This window comes from Petromyzon marinus, assembly GCF_048934315.1.
Source record: "Petromyzon marinus isolate PM22_M1 ecotype Great Lakes invasive population chromosome 83 unlocalized genomic scaffold, UKy_Petmar_22M1.pri1.0 chr83_unloc.3, whole genome shotgun sequence".
Classification (NCBI taxonomy): Eukaryota; Metazoa; Chordata; class Hyperoartia; order Petromyzontiformes; family Petromyzontidae; genus Petromyzon; species Petromyzon marinus.
This window is the reverse complement of record NW_027422636.1, coordinates 27,435-42,124: the sequence shown is the minus strand read 5'-3', so window position 1 is coordinate 42,124 and position 14,690 is coordinate 27,435. Positions and strand designations below refer to the sequence as shown.

Below are 14,690 nucleotides of genomic sequence, written 5' to 3'. Positions count from 1 at the left end.
CTGTGTGTGTGTTACTGTGTGTGTCTGTGTGTTTACGTGAGTGTATGTGTGACTGTGTGCACGTGTGTGTGTGTGTACGTGTGTGTGTGTGTACGTGTGTGACTGTGTGTGCGTTACTGTGTGTTACTGTGTGTGTACCTGTGTGTAACTGTGTGTGTGTGTCTGTGTGTTACTGTGTGTGACTGTGTGTGTGTGACTGTCTGTGTGACTGTCTGTGTGACTGTGTCTGTGTGTGACTGTGTCTGTGTGTGACTGTGTCTGTGTGTTACTGTGTGTGTGTCTGTGTGTGACTGTGTGTGTACGTGTGTGTGTGTACGTGTGTGTGACTGTGTGTACGTGTGTGTTTACGTGTGTGTGTGTACGTGTGTGTGTTACTGTGTGTGTGTGTCTGTGTGTTACTGTGTGTGTGTCTGTGTGTGTCTGTGTGTGACTGTGTGTTTACGTGAGTGTGTGTGTGACTGTGTATGTGACTGTGTGTGTGACTGTGTCTGTGTGTTACTGTGTGTGTCTGTATGTGTGTCTCTGTGTGTGACTGTGTGTGTGACTGTGTGTGTGTGTGACTGTGTGTGTGTGTCACTGTCAGTGTCTGTATGTGTGTCTCTGTGTGTCACTGTGTGTGTCTGTGTGTTACTGTGTGTGTCTGTGTATCTGTGTCTGTGACTGTGTCTGTGTGTTTGTCTGTGTTACTGTGTGTGTCTGTGTGTTACTGTGTGTGACTGTGTGTGTCTGTGTGTGTGTCTGTGTGTGATTGTGTCTGTGTGTGTGACTGTGTGTGTGTGTCTGTGTGTGTTACTGTGTGTGTCTGTGTGTGTGTGTGTCAGTGTGTCTGTGTGTGTGACTGTGTGTGTTACTGTGTGTGTGTTACTGTGTGTGTGTGTGACTGTGTGTGTGACTGTGTGTGACTATGTGTCTGTGTGTGTCTGTGTGTGACTGTGTGTGTGACTGTGTGTGTCTGTGTGTGACTGTGTGTGTTACTGTTTGTTACTGTGTGTGTGACTGTGTGTGTGTGTTACTGTGTGTGTGTGTGACTGTGTGTGACTGTGTGTGACTGTGTGTGACTGTGTGTCTGTGTGTGTCTGTGTGTGACTGTGTCTGTGTGTGACTGTGTGTGTGTCTGTGTGTTACTGTGTGTGTCTGTGTGTGAGTGTGTCTGTGTGTGTCTGTGTGTGTGTGTATGTATGTGTGTGTGTGTATGTGTGTGTGTGTCTGTGTGTGTCTGTGTGTGTCTGTGTGTGTGACTGTGTGTGTGTGTCTGTTTGTGTGACTGTGTGTGTGTTACTGTGTGTGTGTGTGTGTGTTACTGTGTGACTGTGTGTGTGTGTGTATGTCTGTGTGTGTCTGTGTGTGTGTGTGTGACTGTGTGACTGTGTGTGACTGTGTCTGTGTGACTGTGCAGGTGAAGAAGGAGGTGCAGCAGCTGCGTGAGTTTGAGGAGGGGCTGGTGCAGCAGTACCGCTGCTACCTCGACACCCTGGAGCAGACCGTCAAAGGTGGGGAGGGGTGGGGGGCTGAGCGGCTGGCTGGCTGGGTGAGCGGCTGGGTGAGCGGCTGGGTGAGCGGCTGGGTGAGCGGCTGGGTGAGCGGCTGGGTGAGCAGCTGGGTGAGCGGCTGGGTGAGCGGCTGGCTGGGTGAGTGAGTGAGTGGCTGGGTGAGTGAGTGAGTGAGTGGCTGGGTGAATGAGTAAGTGAGTGAGTGGCTGGGTGAGTGAGTGAGTGGCTGGGTGAGTGAGTGGCTGGGTGAGTGAGTGGCTGTGTGAGTGGCTGGGTGAATGATTGTCTGGGTGAGTGAGTGAGTGAGTGGCTGAGTGAGTGGATGAGTGAGTGAGTGAGTGGCTGGCTGAGTGGGTGACTGAGTGGGTGAGTGAGTGGCTGGCTGGGTGAGTGAGTGTCTAGGTGAGTGGCTGAGTGGCTGGCTGAGTGGCTAGCTGAGTGAGTGGCTGGGTGAGTGGATGAGTGTCTGGGTGAGTGAGTGAGTGGCTGCCTGAGTGAGTGGCTGAGTGGCTGGGTGAGTGGCTTATTGGCTGGGTGAGTGGCTGGCTGAGTGACTTGCTGAGTGAGTGAGTGGCTGGGTGAGTGAGTGGCTGAGTGAGTGGCTGAGTGAGTGGCTGAGTGAGTGGCTGAGTGAGTGAGTGTCTGGGTGAGTGGCTGGGTGAATGGCTGAGTGAGTGTCTGGGTGAGTGAGTGGCTGACTGAGTGAGTGGCTGAGTGAGTGGCTGAGTGGCTGGCTGAGTGAGTGTCTGAGTGAGTGGCTGAGTGAGTGGCTGAGTGAGTGACTGAGTGTCTGGGTGAGTGAGTGGCTGAGTGAGTGGCTGAGTGAGTGACTGAGTGTCTGAGTGCCTGGGTGAGTGAGTGACTGGGTGAGTGGCTGAGTGAGTGGCTGGCTGAGTGGCTGGCTGAGTGAGTGAGTGTCTGAGTGACTGAGTGAGTGTCTAGGTGAGTGGGTGAGTGGCTGGGTGAGTGGCTGAGTGAGTGGCTGAGTGAGTGAGTGGCTGAGTGAGTTGCTGAGTGAGTGGCTGGGTGAGTGGCTGGGTGAGTGTCTGGGTGAGTGTCTGGGTGAGTGAGTGGCTGGGTGAGTGGCTGAGTGGCTGAGTGGCTGACTGAGTGAGTGTCTAGGTGAGTGGCTGAGTGAATGAGTGGGTGAGTGGCTGGCTGAGTGAGTGGCTGAGTGAGTGTCTGAGTGAGTGACTGAGTGAGTGACTGAGTGAGTGTCTGGGTGAGTGGCTGAGTGAGTTGCTGAGTGGCTGAGTGAGTGAGTTTCTGAGTGAGTGGCTGAGTGAGTTGCTGAGTGAGTGGCTGAGTGAGTGTCTAGGTGAGTGGCTGAGTGGCTGACTGAGTGAGTGGCTGGGTTAGTGAGTGGCTGAATGAGTGAGTGGCTGAGTGAGTGGCTGGGTGAGTGGCTGACTGAGTGAGTGGCTGGGTTAGTGAGTGGCTGAATGGGTGAGTGGCTGAGTGAGTGGCTGAGTGAGTGTCTGAGTGAGTGAGTGAGTGGCTGAGTGACTGAATGGCTGAGTGAGTCTGAGTGATTGGCTGGGTGAGTGAGTGAGTGTCTGAGTGAGTGTCTTAGTGAGTGTCTGAGTGAGTGTCAGGGTGAGTGGTTGAGTGAGTGGCTGAGTGAGTGAGTTGCTGAGTGAGTGAGTGAGTGGCTGAGTGAGTGAGTGGCTGTGTTCACCCCCCGTATCACAGACTGGAAGTTAATGCGTCTCAAGCGCGTTGAGGCGGTGTCCCTGGCCAGCTACTGGGGCCTGGCCAGAGACACCCCCTAGTGAGTGGCTGGGTTAGTGGCTGGGTTAGTGAGTGTGTGGGTTAGTGATTGGCTGGGTGAGTGAGTGAGTGGCTGGGTGAGTGAGTGGCTGGGTTAGTGAGTGGCTGAGTGAGTCTGAGTGAGTGAGTGTCTGAGTGAGTGGCTGAGTGAGTGAGTGTCTGAGTGAGTGGCTGAGTGAATGTCTGAGTGAGTGTCTGAGTGAGTGGCTGAGTGAGTGGCTGAGTGAGTGTCTGAGTGAGTGAGTGGCTGTGTTCACCCCCCGTATCACAGACTGGAAGTTAATGCGTCTCAAGCGCGTTGAGGCGGTGTCCCTGGCCAGCTACTGGGGCCTGGCCAGAGACACCCCCTAGTGAGTGGCTGGGTTAGTGGCTGGGTTAGTGAGTGTGTGGGTTAGTGATTGGCTGGGTGAGTGAGTGAGTGAGTGGCTGGGTGAGTGAGTGGCTGGGTTAGTGAGTGGCTGAGTGAGTCTGAGTGAGTGAGTGTCTGAGTGAGTGGCTGAGTGAGTGAGTGTCTGAGTGAGTGTCTGAGTGAGTGTCTGAGTGAGTGTGTAACAGCTGTGTTCACTCCCCGTATCACAGACTGGAAGTTAATGCGTCTCAAGCGTGTTGAGGCGGTGTCCCTGGCCAGCTACTGGGGCCTGGCCAGAGACACCCCCTAGTGAGTGGCTGGGTGGGTGGCTGGGTTAGTGAGTGAGTGACTGGCTGAGTAAGTGAGTGAGTGGCTGGGTGAGTGAGTGGCTGGGTTAGTGAGTGAGTGAGTGACTGGCTGAGTAAGTGAGTGAGTGGCTGGGTGAGTGTCTGAGTGAGTGAGTGGCTGGGTGAGTGTCTGAGTGAGTGAGTGTCTGAGTGAGTGTCTGAGTGAGTGTCTGAATGAGTGAGTGTCTGAGTGAGTGTCTAGCTGTGTGGCTGAGTGAGTTGCTGAGTGTCTGAGTGAGTGAGTGGCTGAGTGAGTGTCTGAGTGAGTGTCTGAGTGAGTGGCTGAGTGAGTGTCTGGGTGAGTGACTGAGTGAGTGACTGAGTGAGTGTGTAACAGCTGTGTTCACCCCCCGTATCACAGACTGGAAGTTAATGCGTCTCAAGCGCGTTGAGGCGGTGTCCCTGGCCAGCTACTGGGGCCTGGCCAGAGACACCCCCTAGTGAGTGGCTGGGTTAGTGAGTGAGTGGCTGGGTGAGTGGCTGGGTGGGTGGCTGGGTGGGTGAGTGAGTGAGTGGCTGGGTTAGTGAGTGGCTGAATGAGTGAGTGTCTGAGTGAGTGGCTGAGTGAGTGAGTGTCTGAGTGAGTGGCTGAGTGAGTGTCTGAGTGAGTGTCTGAGTGAGTGTCTGAATGAGTGAGTGTCTGAGTGAGTGTCTAGCTGTGTGGCTGAGTGAGTTGCTGAGTGTCTGAGTGAGTGAGTGGCTGAGTGAGTGTCTGAGTGAGTGGCTGAGTGAGTGTCTGAGTGAGTGGCTGAGTGAGTGTCTGGGTGAGTGTCTGAGTGAGTGTCTGAGTGAGTGTCTGAGTGAGTGGCTGAGTGTCTGAGTGAGTGTCTGAGTGAGTGTCTGAGTGAGTGGCTGAGTGTCTGAGTGAGTGTCTGAGTGAGTGTCTGAGTGAGTGAGTGTCTGAGTGAGTGTCTGAGTGAGTGTGTAACAGCTGTGTTCACCCCCCCGTATCACAGACTGGAAGTTAATGCGTCTCAAGCGCGTTGAGGCGGTGTCCCTGGCCAGCTACTGGGGCCTGGCCAGAGACACCCCCTAGTGAGTGGCTGGGTGGGTGGCTGGGTTAGTGAGTGTCTGGGTGAGTGTCTGAGTGAGTGGCTGAGTGAGTTGCTGAGTGTCTGAGTGAGTGGCTGAGTGAGTGAGTGTCTGAGTGAGTGTCTGAGTGAGTGACTGAGTGAGTGTGTAACAGCTGTGTTCACTCCCCGTATCACAGACTGGAAGTTAATGCGTCTCAAGCGCGTTGAGGCGGTGTCCCTGGCCAGCTACTGGGGCCTAGCGCAGGTGGCGCTGCGTTGCCTCTGCCGCCTGCTGGTGTCACTCCGTCACTTCAACTTCCACCGCAACGTGGCGCTTGCTGTTACACCACTCACCACGGACAGCAACACACGCGTGGGTGGTACTCCGTGTGTGTGTGTGGTGTGTGTGTGGTGTGTGTGTGGGTGTGTGGTGTGTGTGTGGTGTGTGTGTAGTGTGGGTGGTGTGTGTGGTATGTGTGGTGTGTCTGTGTGTGGTGTGTGGTGTGTGGTGTGTCTGTGTGTGGTGTGTGGTGTGTGGTGTGTGTGGTGTGTGTGTGTGTGTGTGGTGTGTGTGGTGTGTGTGGTGTGTGTGGTGTGTGTGGTGTGTGTGTGTGGTGTGTGTGTGTGTCTGTCTGTGTGTGTAGGTGTGTTTCTATCTGTGTGTGTGTCTGTCTGTGTGTGTGTGTGTTTGTGTCTCTTCCTTGGGTTGTGAGTGTGGTGAGTAGGTGGTGGTGTGTGTGGTGAGTAGTGGGTGGTGTGTGTGGTGAGTAGTGGTGGTGAGTAGTTGTGGTGAGTAGTGGTGGTGAGTAGTAGGTGGTGAGTAGTAGGTGGTGAGTAGTAGGTGGTGAGTAGTTGTGGTCAGTAGGTGGTGATTAGGTGGTGAGTAGTAGTGGTGAGTATTTGTGGTGTGTGTGGTGAGTAGTAGTGGTGAGTAGTGGTGGTGAGTAGTTGTGGTGTGTGTGGTGAGTAGTGGTGGTGAGTAGTTGTGGTGAGTAGTGGTGGTGAGTAGTTGTGGTGTGTGTGGTGAGTAGTTGTGGTGTATGTGGTGAGTAGGTGGTGAGTAGTTGTGGTGTGTGTGGTGAGTAGTTGTGGTGTGTGTGTGTGGTGAGTAGTTGTGGTGAGTAGTGGTGGTGAGTAGTAGGTGGTGAGTAGGTGGTGAGTAGTTGTGGTGTGTGTGTGGTGAGTAGTAGGTGGTGAGTAGGTGGTGAGTAGTTGTGGTGTGTGTGTGGTGAGTAGTAGGTGGTGAGTAGTTGTGGTGTGTGTGGTGAGTCGTTGTGGTGAGTAGTGGTGGTGAGTAGTAGGTGGTGAGTACTGGTGGTGTGTGTGGTGAGTAGTTGTGGTGTGTGTGGTGAGTAGTAGTGGTGAGTAGGTGGTGAGTGTGTGTGGTGAGTAGGTGGTGAGTTGTTGTGTGTGTGGTGAGTATGGTGAGTAGGTGGTGGTGAGTAGGTGTGGTGGTTGTGGTGAGTAGTTGTGGTGTGTGTGGTGAGTAGTAGGTGGTGAGTAGTAGGTGGTGAGTAGTAGGTGGTGAGTAGTTGTGGTCAGTAGGTGGTGATTAGGTGGTGAGTAGTAGTGGTGAATATTTGTGGTGTGTGTGGTGTGTAGTAGTGGTGAGTAGTGGTGGTGTGTGTGGTGAGTAGTAGGTGGTGAGTAGTGGTGGTGAGTAGTTGTGGTGAGTAGTTGGTGAGTATTTGTGGTGTATGTGGTGAGTAGTAGTGGTGAGTATTTGTGGTGAGTAGTAGTGGTGAGTATTTGTGGTGGTGTGTGGTGAGTATTTGTGGTGAGTAGGTGGTGAGTGGTTGGTGAGTAATTGTGGTGTGTGTGGTGAGTAGTAGTGGTGAGTATTTGTGGTGAGTAGTAGTGGTGAGTAGTAGTGGTGAGTAGGTGGTGGTGAGTATTTGTGGTGTGTGTGGTGAGTATTTGTGGTGAGTAGTAGTGATGTATGTGGTGAGTAGTAGTTGGGGAGTAATTGTGGTGTGTGGTGAGTAGTAGGTGGTGAGTAGTAGTGGTGAGGATTTGTGGTGTGTGGTGAGTAGTTGTGGTGTGTGTGGTGAGTAGGTGGTGGTGAGTAGTGGTGGTGAGTAGTAGTGGTGAGTATTTGTGGTGTGTGTGGTGAGTAGTTGTGAGTAGTTGTGGTGTGTGTGGTGAGTAGTAGTGGTGAGTAGTATTTGTGGTGTGTGGTGAGTAGTAGTGGTGAGTAGTAGTGGTGAGGTGTTGTGTGTGTGTGGTGAGTAGGTGGCGAGTGAGTGCTGTGGTGAGTAGTGGTGGTGAGTAGTAGTTGGTGAGTAGTAGTGGTGAGTAGTATTTGTGGTGTGTGGTGAGTAGTAGTGGTGAGTAGTTGGTGAGTATTGGTGAGTAGTAGTGGTGAGTAGTAGTGGTGGTGTGTGGTGAGTAGGTGGCGAGTGAGTGCTGTGGTGAGTATTTGTGGTGAGTGGTGAGTAGTATTTGTGGTGTGTGGTGAGTAGTTGTGGTGTGTGTGGTGAGTATTATTTGTGGTGTGTGTGGTGAGTAGGTGGTGAGTAGTAGTGGTGAGTAGTATTTGTGGTGTGTGGTGAGTAGTAGTGGTGAGTAGTAGTGGTATGTGTGGTGAGTAGTAGTGGTGAGTAGTATTTGTGGTGTGTGGTGAGTAGTAGTTGGTGAGTATTGGTGGTGAGTAGTAGTGGTGAGTAGTAGTAGTGGTGGTGTGTGGTGAGTAGGTGGCGAGTGAGTGCTGTGGTGAGTAATTGTGGTGTGTGTGGTGAGTATTTGTGGTGAGTAGTATTGGTGGTGTGTGGTGAGTAGGTGGTGAGTAGTAGTGGTGAGTAGTAGTGGTGGTGGTGTGTGGTGAGTAGGTGGCGAGTGAGTGCTGTGGTGAGTAGTAGTGGTGAGTAGTGGTGGTGGTGTGTGGTGAGTATTGGTGAGTAGTAGTGGTGGTGTGTGGTGAGTAGTAGTGGTGAGTAGTATTGGTGAGTAGTATTGGTGGTGGTGTGTGGTGAGTAGGTGGCGAGTGAGTCCTGTGGTGAGTAGTAGTGGTGAGTAGTAGTGGTGTGTGTGGTGAGTATTGGTGAGTATTGGTGGTGGTGTGTGGTGAGTAGGTGGCGAGTGAGTGCTGTGAGGCCGTGGCTGAGCTCTTTCGAGTTGACCGTGTTGGTGACGCGTCGCTCAGCGTGGTGAAGATTATCTCCGCACTCATTCGGAGCCGCAACTATAACGTGCGTCCTGAGGTGAGCAACTCCTCACCCACACGCTCACCCGCTCACTCACCCACTCACTCACTCACCCACTCACTCACTCACCCACCCACTCACTCACTCACCCACTCACTCACTCACTCACCCGCTCACTCACCCACACGCTCACCCGCTCACCCACTCACTCACCCACTCGCTCACTCACTCACCCACTCACTCACCCACTCACTCACTCACCCACTCACTCACCCGCTCACTCACTCACTCACACACACACTCACTCACTCACTCACCCACTCACTCACCCACTCACTCACTCACCCACTCACTCACCCGCTCACTCACTCACTCAGACACTCACTCACTCAGACACTAACTCACCCACCCGCTCACTCACTCAGCCACTCACTCACCCAGTCACCCACTCACTCACCCACTCACTCACTCCCCCACTCACTCACCCACTCACTCACTCACTCACCCACTCACTCACCCACTCACTCACTCACCCACTCACTCACCCACTCACTCACCCGCTCAGCCACTCACTCACTCAGACACTCACTCACTCACCCACTCACTCACTCAGCCACTCACTCACCCAGTCACCCACTCACTCACCCACTCACTCATTCCCCCACTCACTCACTCACTCACCCACCCACTCACTCACTCACCCACCCACTCACTCACCCACTCACCCACCCACTCACTCACCCACTCACTCACCCACCCACTCACTCACCCGCTCAGCCACTCACCCACTCACTCACTCAGACACTCACTCACCCACTCACTCACTCAGACACTAACTCACCCACCCGCTCACTCACTCACCCACTCACTCACTCAGACACTCACTCACCCACTCACTCACCCACTCACTCACTCAGCCACTCACTCACCCAGTCACCCACTCACTCACCCACTCACTCACTCCCCCACTCACTCACCCACTCACTCACTCACTCACTCACCCACTCACTCACTCACTCACCCACCCACTCACTCACCCACTCACCCACCCACTCACTCACCCACTCACTCACCCACCCACTCACTCACCCGCTCAGCCACTCACCCACTCACTCACTCAGACACTCACTCACCCACTCACTCACTCAGACACTAACTCACCCACCCGCTCACTCACTCACCCACTCACTCACTCAGACACTCACTCACCCACTCACTCACCCACTCACTCACTCAGCCACTCACTCACCCAGTCACCCACTCACTCACCCACTCACTCACTCCCCCACTCACTCACCCACTCACTCACTCACTCACCCACTCACTCACTCACTCACCCACCCACTCACTCACCCACTCACCCACCCACTCACTCACCCACTCACTCACCCACCCACTCACTCACCCGCTCAGCCACTCACCCACTCACTCACTCAGACACTCACTCACCCACTCACTCACTCAGACACTAACTCACCCACCCGCTCACTCACTCAGACACTAACTCACCCACTCACTCACTCACTCACTCACCCACTCACTCACCCACTCACTCACCCGCTCACTCACCCGCTCAGCCACTCACTGACTCAGACACTCACTCACTCACCCACTCACTCACTCAGCCACTCACTCACCCAGTCACCCACTCACTCACCCACTCACTCACTCCCCCACTCACTCACCCACTCACTCACTCACTCACCCACTCACTCAGACACTCACTCACTCACCCACTCACTCACCCGCTCACTCACCCGCTCAGCCACTCACTCACTCAGACACTCACTCACTCACCCACTCACTCACTCAGCCACTCACTCACCCAGTCACCCACTCACTCACCCACTCACTCACTCCCCCACTCACTCACCCACTCACTCACTCACTCACCCACTCACTCACTCACTCACCCACCCACTCACTCACCCACTCACCCACCCACTCACTCACCCACTCACTCACCCACCCACTCACTCACCCGCTCAGCCACTCACCCACTCACTCACTCAGACACTCACTCACCCACTCACTCACTCAGACACTAACTCACCCACCCGCTCACTCACTCACCCACTCACTCACTCAGACACTCACTCACCCACTCACTCACCCACTCACTCACTCAGCCACTCACTCACCCAGTCACCCACTCACTCACCCACTCACTCACTCCCCCACTCACTCACCCACTCACTCACTCACTCACCCACTCACACGCTCACCCGCTCACCCACTCACTCACCCACTCACCCACCCACTCACTCACCCACTCACTCACTCACCCACCCACTCACTCACCCGCTCAGCCACTCACCCACTCACTCACTCAGACACTCACTCACCCACTCACTCACTCAGACACTAACTCACCCACCCGCTCACTCACTCACCCACTCACTCACTCAGACACTCACTCACCCACTCACTCACCCACTCACTCACTCACTCAGACACTCACTCACCCACTCACTCACCCAGTCACTCACTCACCCACTCACTCACCCACCCGCTCACTCACTCACCCACTCACTCACCTGGTCATCCACTCACCCGCTCACTCACCCACTCACTCACTCACCCGCTCACCCACCCACTCACCCACTACCCAGTTTTAATAACACTCACACTACTACTACTACTGACACTACTACTACTACTGACACTACTACTACTGACACTACTACTACTGACACTACTACTGACAATACTACTACTGACACTACTACTACTACTGACACTACTACTACTACTGACACTACTACTACTACTGACACTACTACTACTACTGACACTACTACTACTGATACTACTACTACTACTACTGACACTACCACTGCTACTACTGACACTACTACTACTACTGACACTACTACTACTACTGACACTACTACTACTGACACTACTACTACTACTGACACTACTACTACTGACACTACTACTTCTACTGACACTACTACTACTGACACCACTACTACTACTGACACTACTACTACTGACACCACTACTACTACTGACACTACTACTACTACTGACACTACTACTACTGACACTACTACTACTGACACTACTACTACTACTGACACTACTACTACTACTGACACTACTACTGACACTACTACTGACACTACTACTGACACTACTACTGACACTACTACTACTGACAATACTACTACTGACACCACTACTACTACTGACACTACTACTACTAATGACACTACTACTACTGACACTACTACTACTACTGACACTACTACTACTGACACTACTACTACTGACACTACTACTACTGACACTACTACTACTACTGACACTACTACTACTACTGACACTACTACTGACACTACTACTACTGACAATACTACTACTGACACCACTACTACTACTGACACTACTACTACTACTGACACTACTACTACTGACACTACTACTACTACTGACACCACTACTACTGACACTACTACTACTGACACTACTACTACTGACACTACTACTACTACTGACACTACTACTACTACTGACACTACTACTACTACTGACACTACTACTACTGACACTACTACTACTGACACTACTACTACTGACACTACTACTACTACTGACACTATTACTACTGACACTACTACTACTACTGACACTACTACTACTGACACTACTACTACTACTGACACTACTACTACTACTGACACTACTACTACTACTACTGACACTACTACTACTGACACTACTACTACTACTGACACTACTACTACTGACACTACTACTACTGACACTACTACTACTACTGACACTACTACTACTGACACCACTACTACTACTGACACTACTACTACTGACACTACTACTACTACTGACACTACTACTACTGACACTACTACTACTACTGACACTACTACTACTGACACTACTACTACTACTGACACTACTACTACTGACACTACTACTACTGACACTACTACTACTGACACTACTACTACTGACACTACTACTTCTACTGACACTACTACTACTGACACCACTACTACTACTGACACTACTACTACTGACACTACTACTACTGACACCACTACTACTACTGACACTACTACTACTACTACTGACACTACTACTACTGACACTACTACTACTGACACTACTACTACTGACACTACTACTACTACTGACACTACTACTACTACTGACACTACTACTGACACTACTACTGACACTACTACTACTGACAATACTACTACTGACACCACTACTACTACTGACACTACTACTACTAATGACACTACTACTACTGACACTACTACTACTACTGACACTACTACTACTGACACTACTACTACTGACACTACTACTACTGACACTACTACTACTACTGACACTACTACTACTACTGACACTACTACTGACACTACTACTGACACTACTACTACTGACAATACTACTACTGACACCACTACTACTACTGACACTACTACTACTACTGACACTACTACTACTGACACTACTACTACTACTGACACCACTACTACTGACACTACTACTACTGACACTACTACTACTGACACTACTACTACTACTGACACTACTACTACTACTGACACTACTACTACTACTGACACTACTACTACTGACACTACTACTACTGACACTACTACTACTGACACTACTACTACTACTGACACTATTACTACTGACACTACTACTACTGACACTACTACTGACACTACTACTACTGACACTACTACTACTGACACTACTACTACTACTGACACTACTACTACTACTGACACTACTACTACTGACACTACTACTACTACTGACACTACTACTACTGACACTACTACTACTGACACTACTACTACTACTGACACTACTACTACTGACACCACTACTACTACTGACACTACTACTACTGACACTACTACTACTACTGACACTACTACTACTGACACTACTACTACTACTGACACTACTACTACTGACACTACTACTACTACTGACACTACTACTACTGACACTACTACTACTGACACTACTACTACTGACACTACTACTACTGACACTACTAACACCACCACCACTACTAACACCACCACCACTACTAACACCACCACCACCACTACTGACACTACTACTGACACCACCACTACTAACACCACCACCACCACCACTACTGACACTACTATCACCACCACTACCACTACTAACACCACCACCACCACCACCACTACTGACACCACCACCACTACTACTAACACCACCACCACCACCACTACTGACACCACCACCACTACTACTAACACCACCACCACTACCACTACTGACACCACCACTACTACTAACACCACCACCACCACTACTACTAACACCACCACCACTACCACCACTACTAACACCACCACCACTACTAACACCACCACTACCACCACTACTGACACCACCACCACCACCACTACCACTACTGACACTACTGACACCACCACCACCACCACCACTACTGACACTACTGACACTACTACTAACACCACTACCACTACTAACACCACCACCACCACCACTACTAACACCACCACCACCACCACTACTAACACCACCACCACTACTAACACCACCACCACTACTAACACCACCACCACTACTAACACCACCACCACTACTGACACCACCACCACTACTAACACCACCACCACTACTGACACCACCACCACTACTAACACCACCACCACTACTAACACCACCACCACTACTGACACCACCACCACTACTAACACCACCACCACTACTAACACCACCACCACTACTGACACCACCACCACCACCACTACTACTAACACCACCACCACCACCACTACTGACACCACCACCACTACTAACACCACCACCACTACTAACACCACCACCACTACTAACACCACCACTACTACTAACACCACCACCACTACTAACACCACCACCACTACTAACACCACCACCACTACTAACACCACCACCACTACTAACACCACCACCACTACTAACACCACCACCACTACTAACACCACCACCACTACTAACACCACCACCACTACTAACACCACCACCACTACTAACACCACCACCACTACTAACACCACCACCACTACTGACACCACCACCACTACTAACACCACCACCACTACTAACACCACCACCACCACCACTACTGACACCACCACCACCACCACTACTACTAACACCACCACCACCACCACTACTGACACCACCACCACTACTAACACCACCACCACTACTAACACCACCACTACCACCACTACTAACACCACCACCACCACCACTACTAACACCACCACCACTACTACTGACACTACTACTAACACCACCACCACTACTGACACCACCACCACTACTGACACCACCACCACTACTGACACCACCACCACCACTACTGACACCACCACCACCACTACTACTGACACCACCACCACCACCACTACTAACACCACCACTAACACCACCACCACCACCACTACTACTAACACCACCACTAACACCACCACTACCACCACCACCACCACCACTACTGACACCACCACCACCACCACTACTAC

At 51.6% G+C, this 14,690-nt stretch overlaps 1 protein-coding gene across 1 annotated transcript in view; it reads left to right on the top strand.

Moving 5' to 3' along the window:
* LOC142908391 (nucleolar complex protein 3 homolog) overlaps positions 1–14,690 on the top strand; it is a 66,449-nt gene that overhangs the window by 27,373 nt on the left and 24,386 nt on the right. The window contains exons 7-9 of the mRNA XM_076058987.1: positions 1,397–1,490; positions 5,167–5,342; positions 8,041–8,169. Coding sequence (XP_075915102.1) covers positions 1,397–1,490; positions 5,167–5,342; positions 8,041–8,169 — 399 coding nt within the window. The remainder of the gene's footprint in view (positions 1–1,396; positions 1,491–5,166; positions 5,343–8,040; positions 8,170–14,690) is intronic.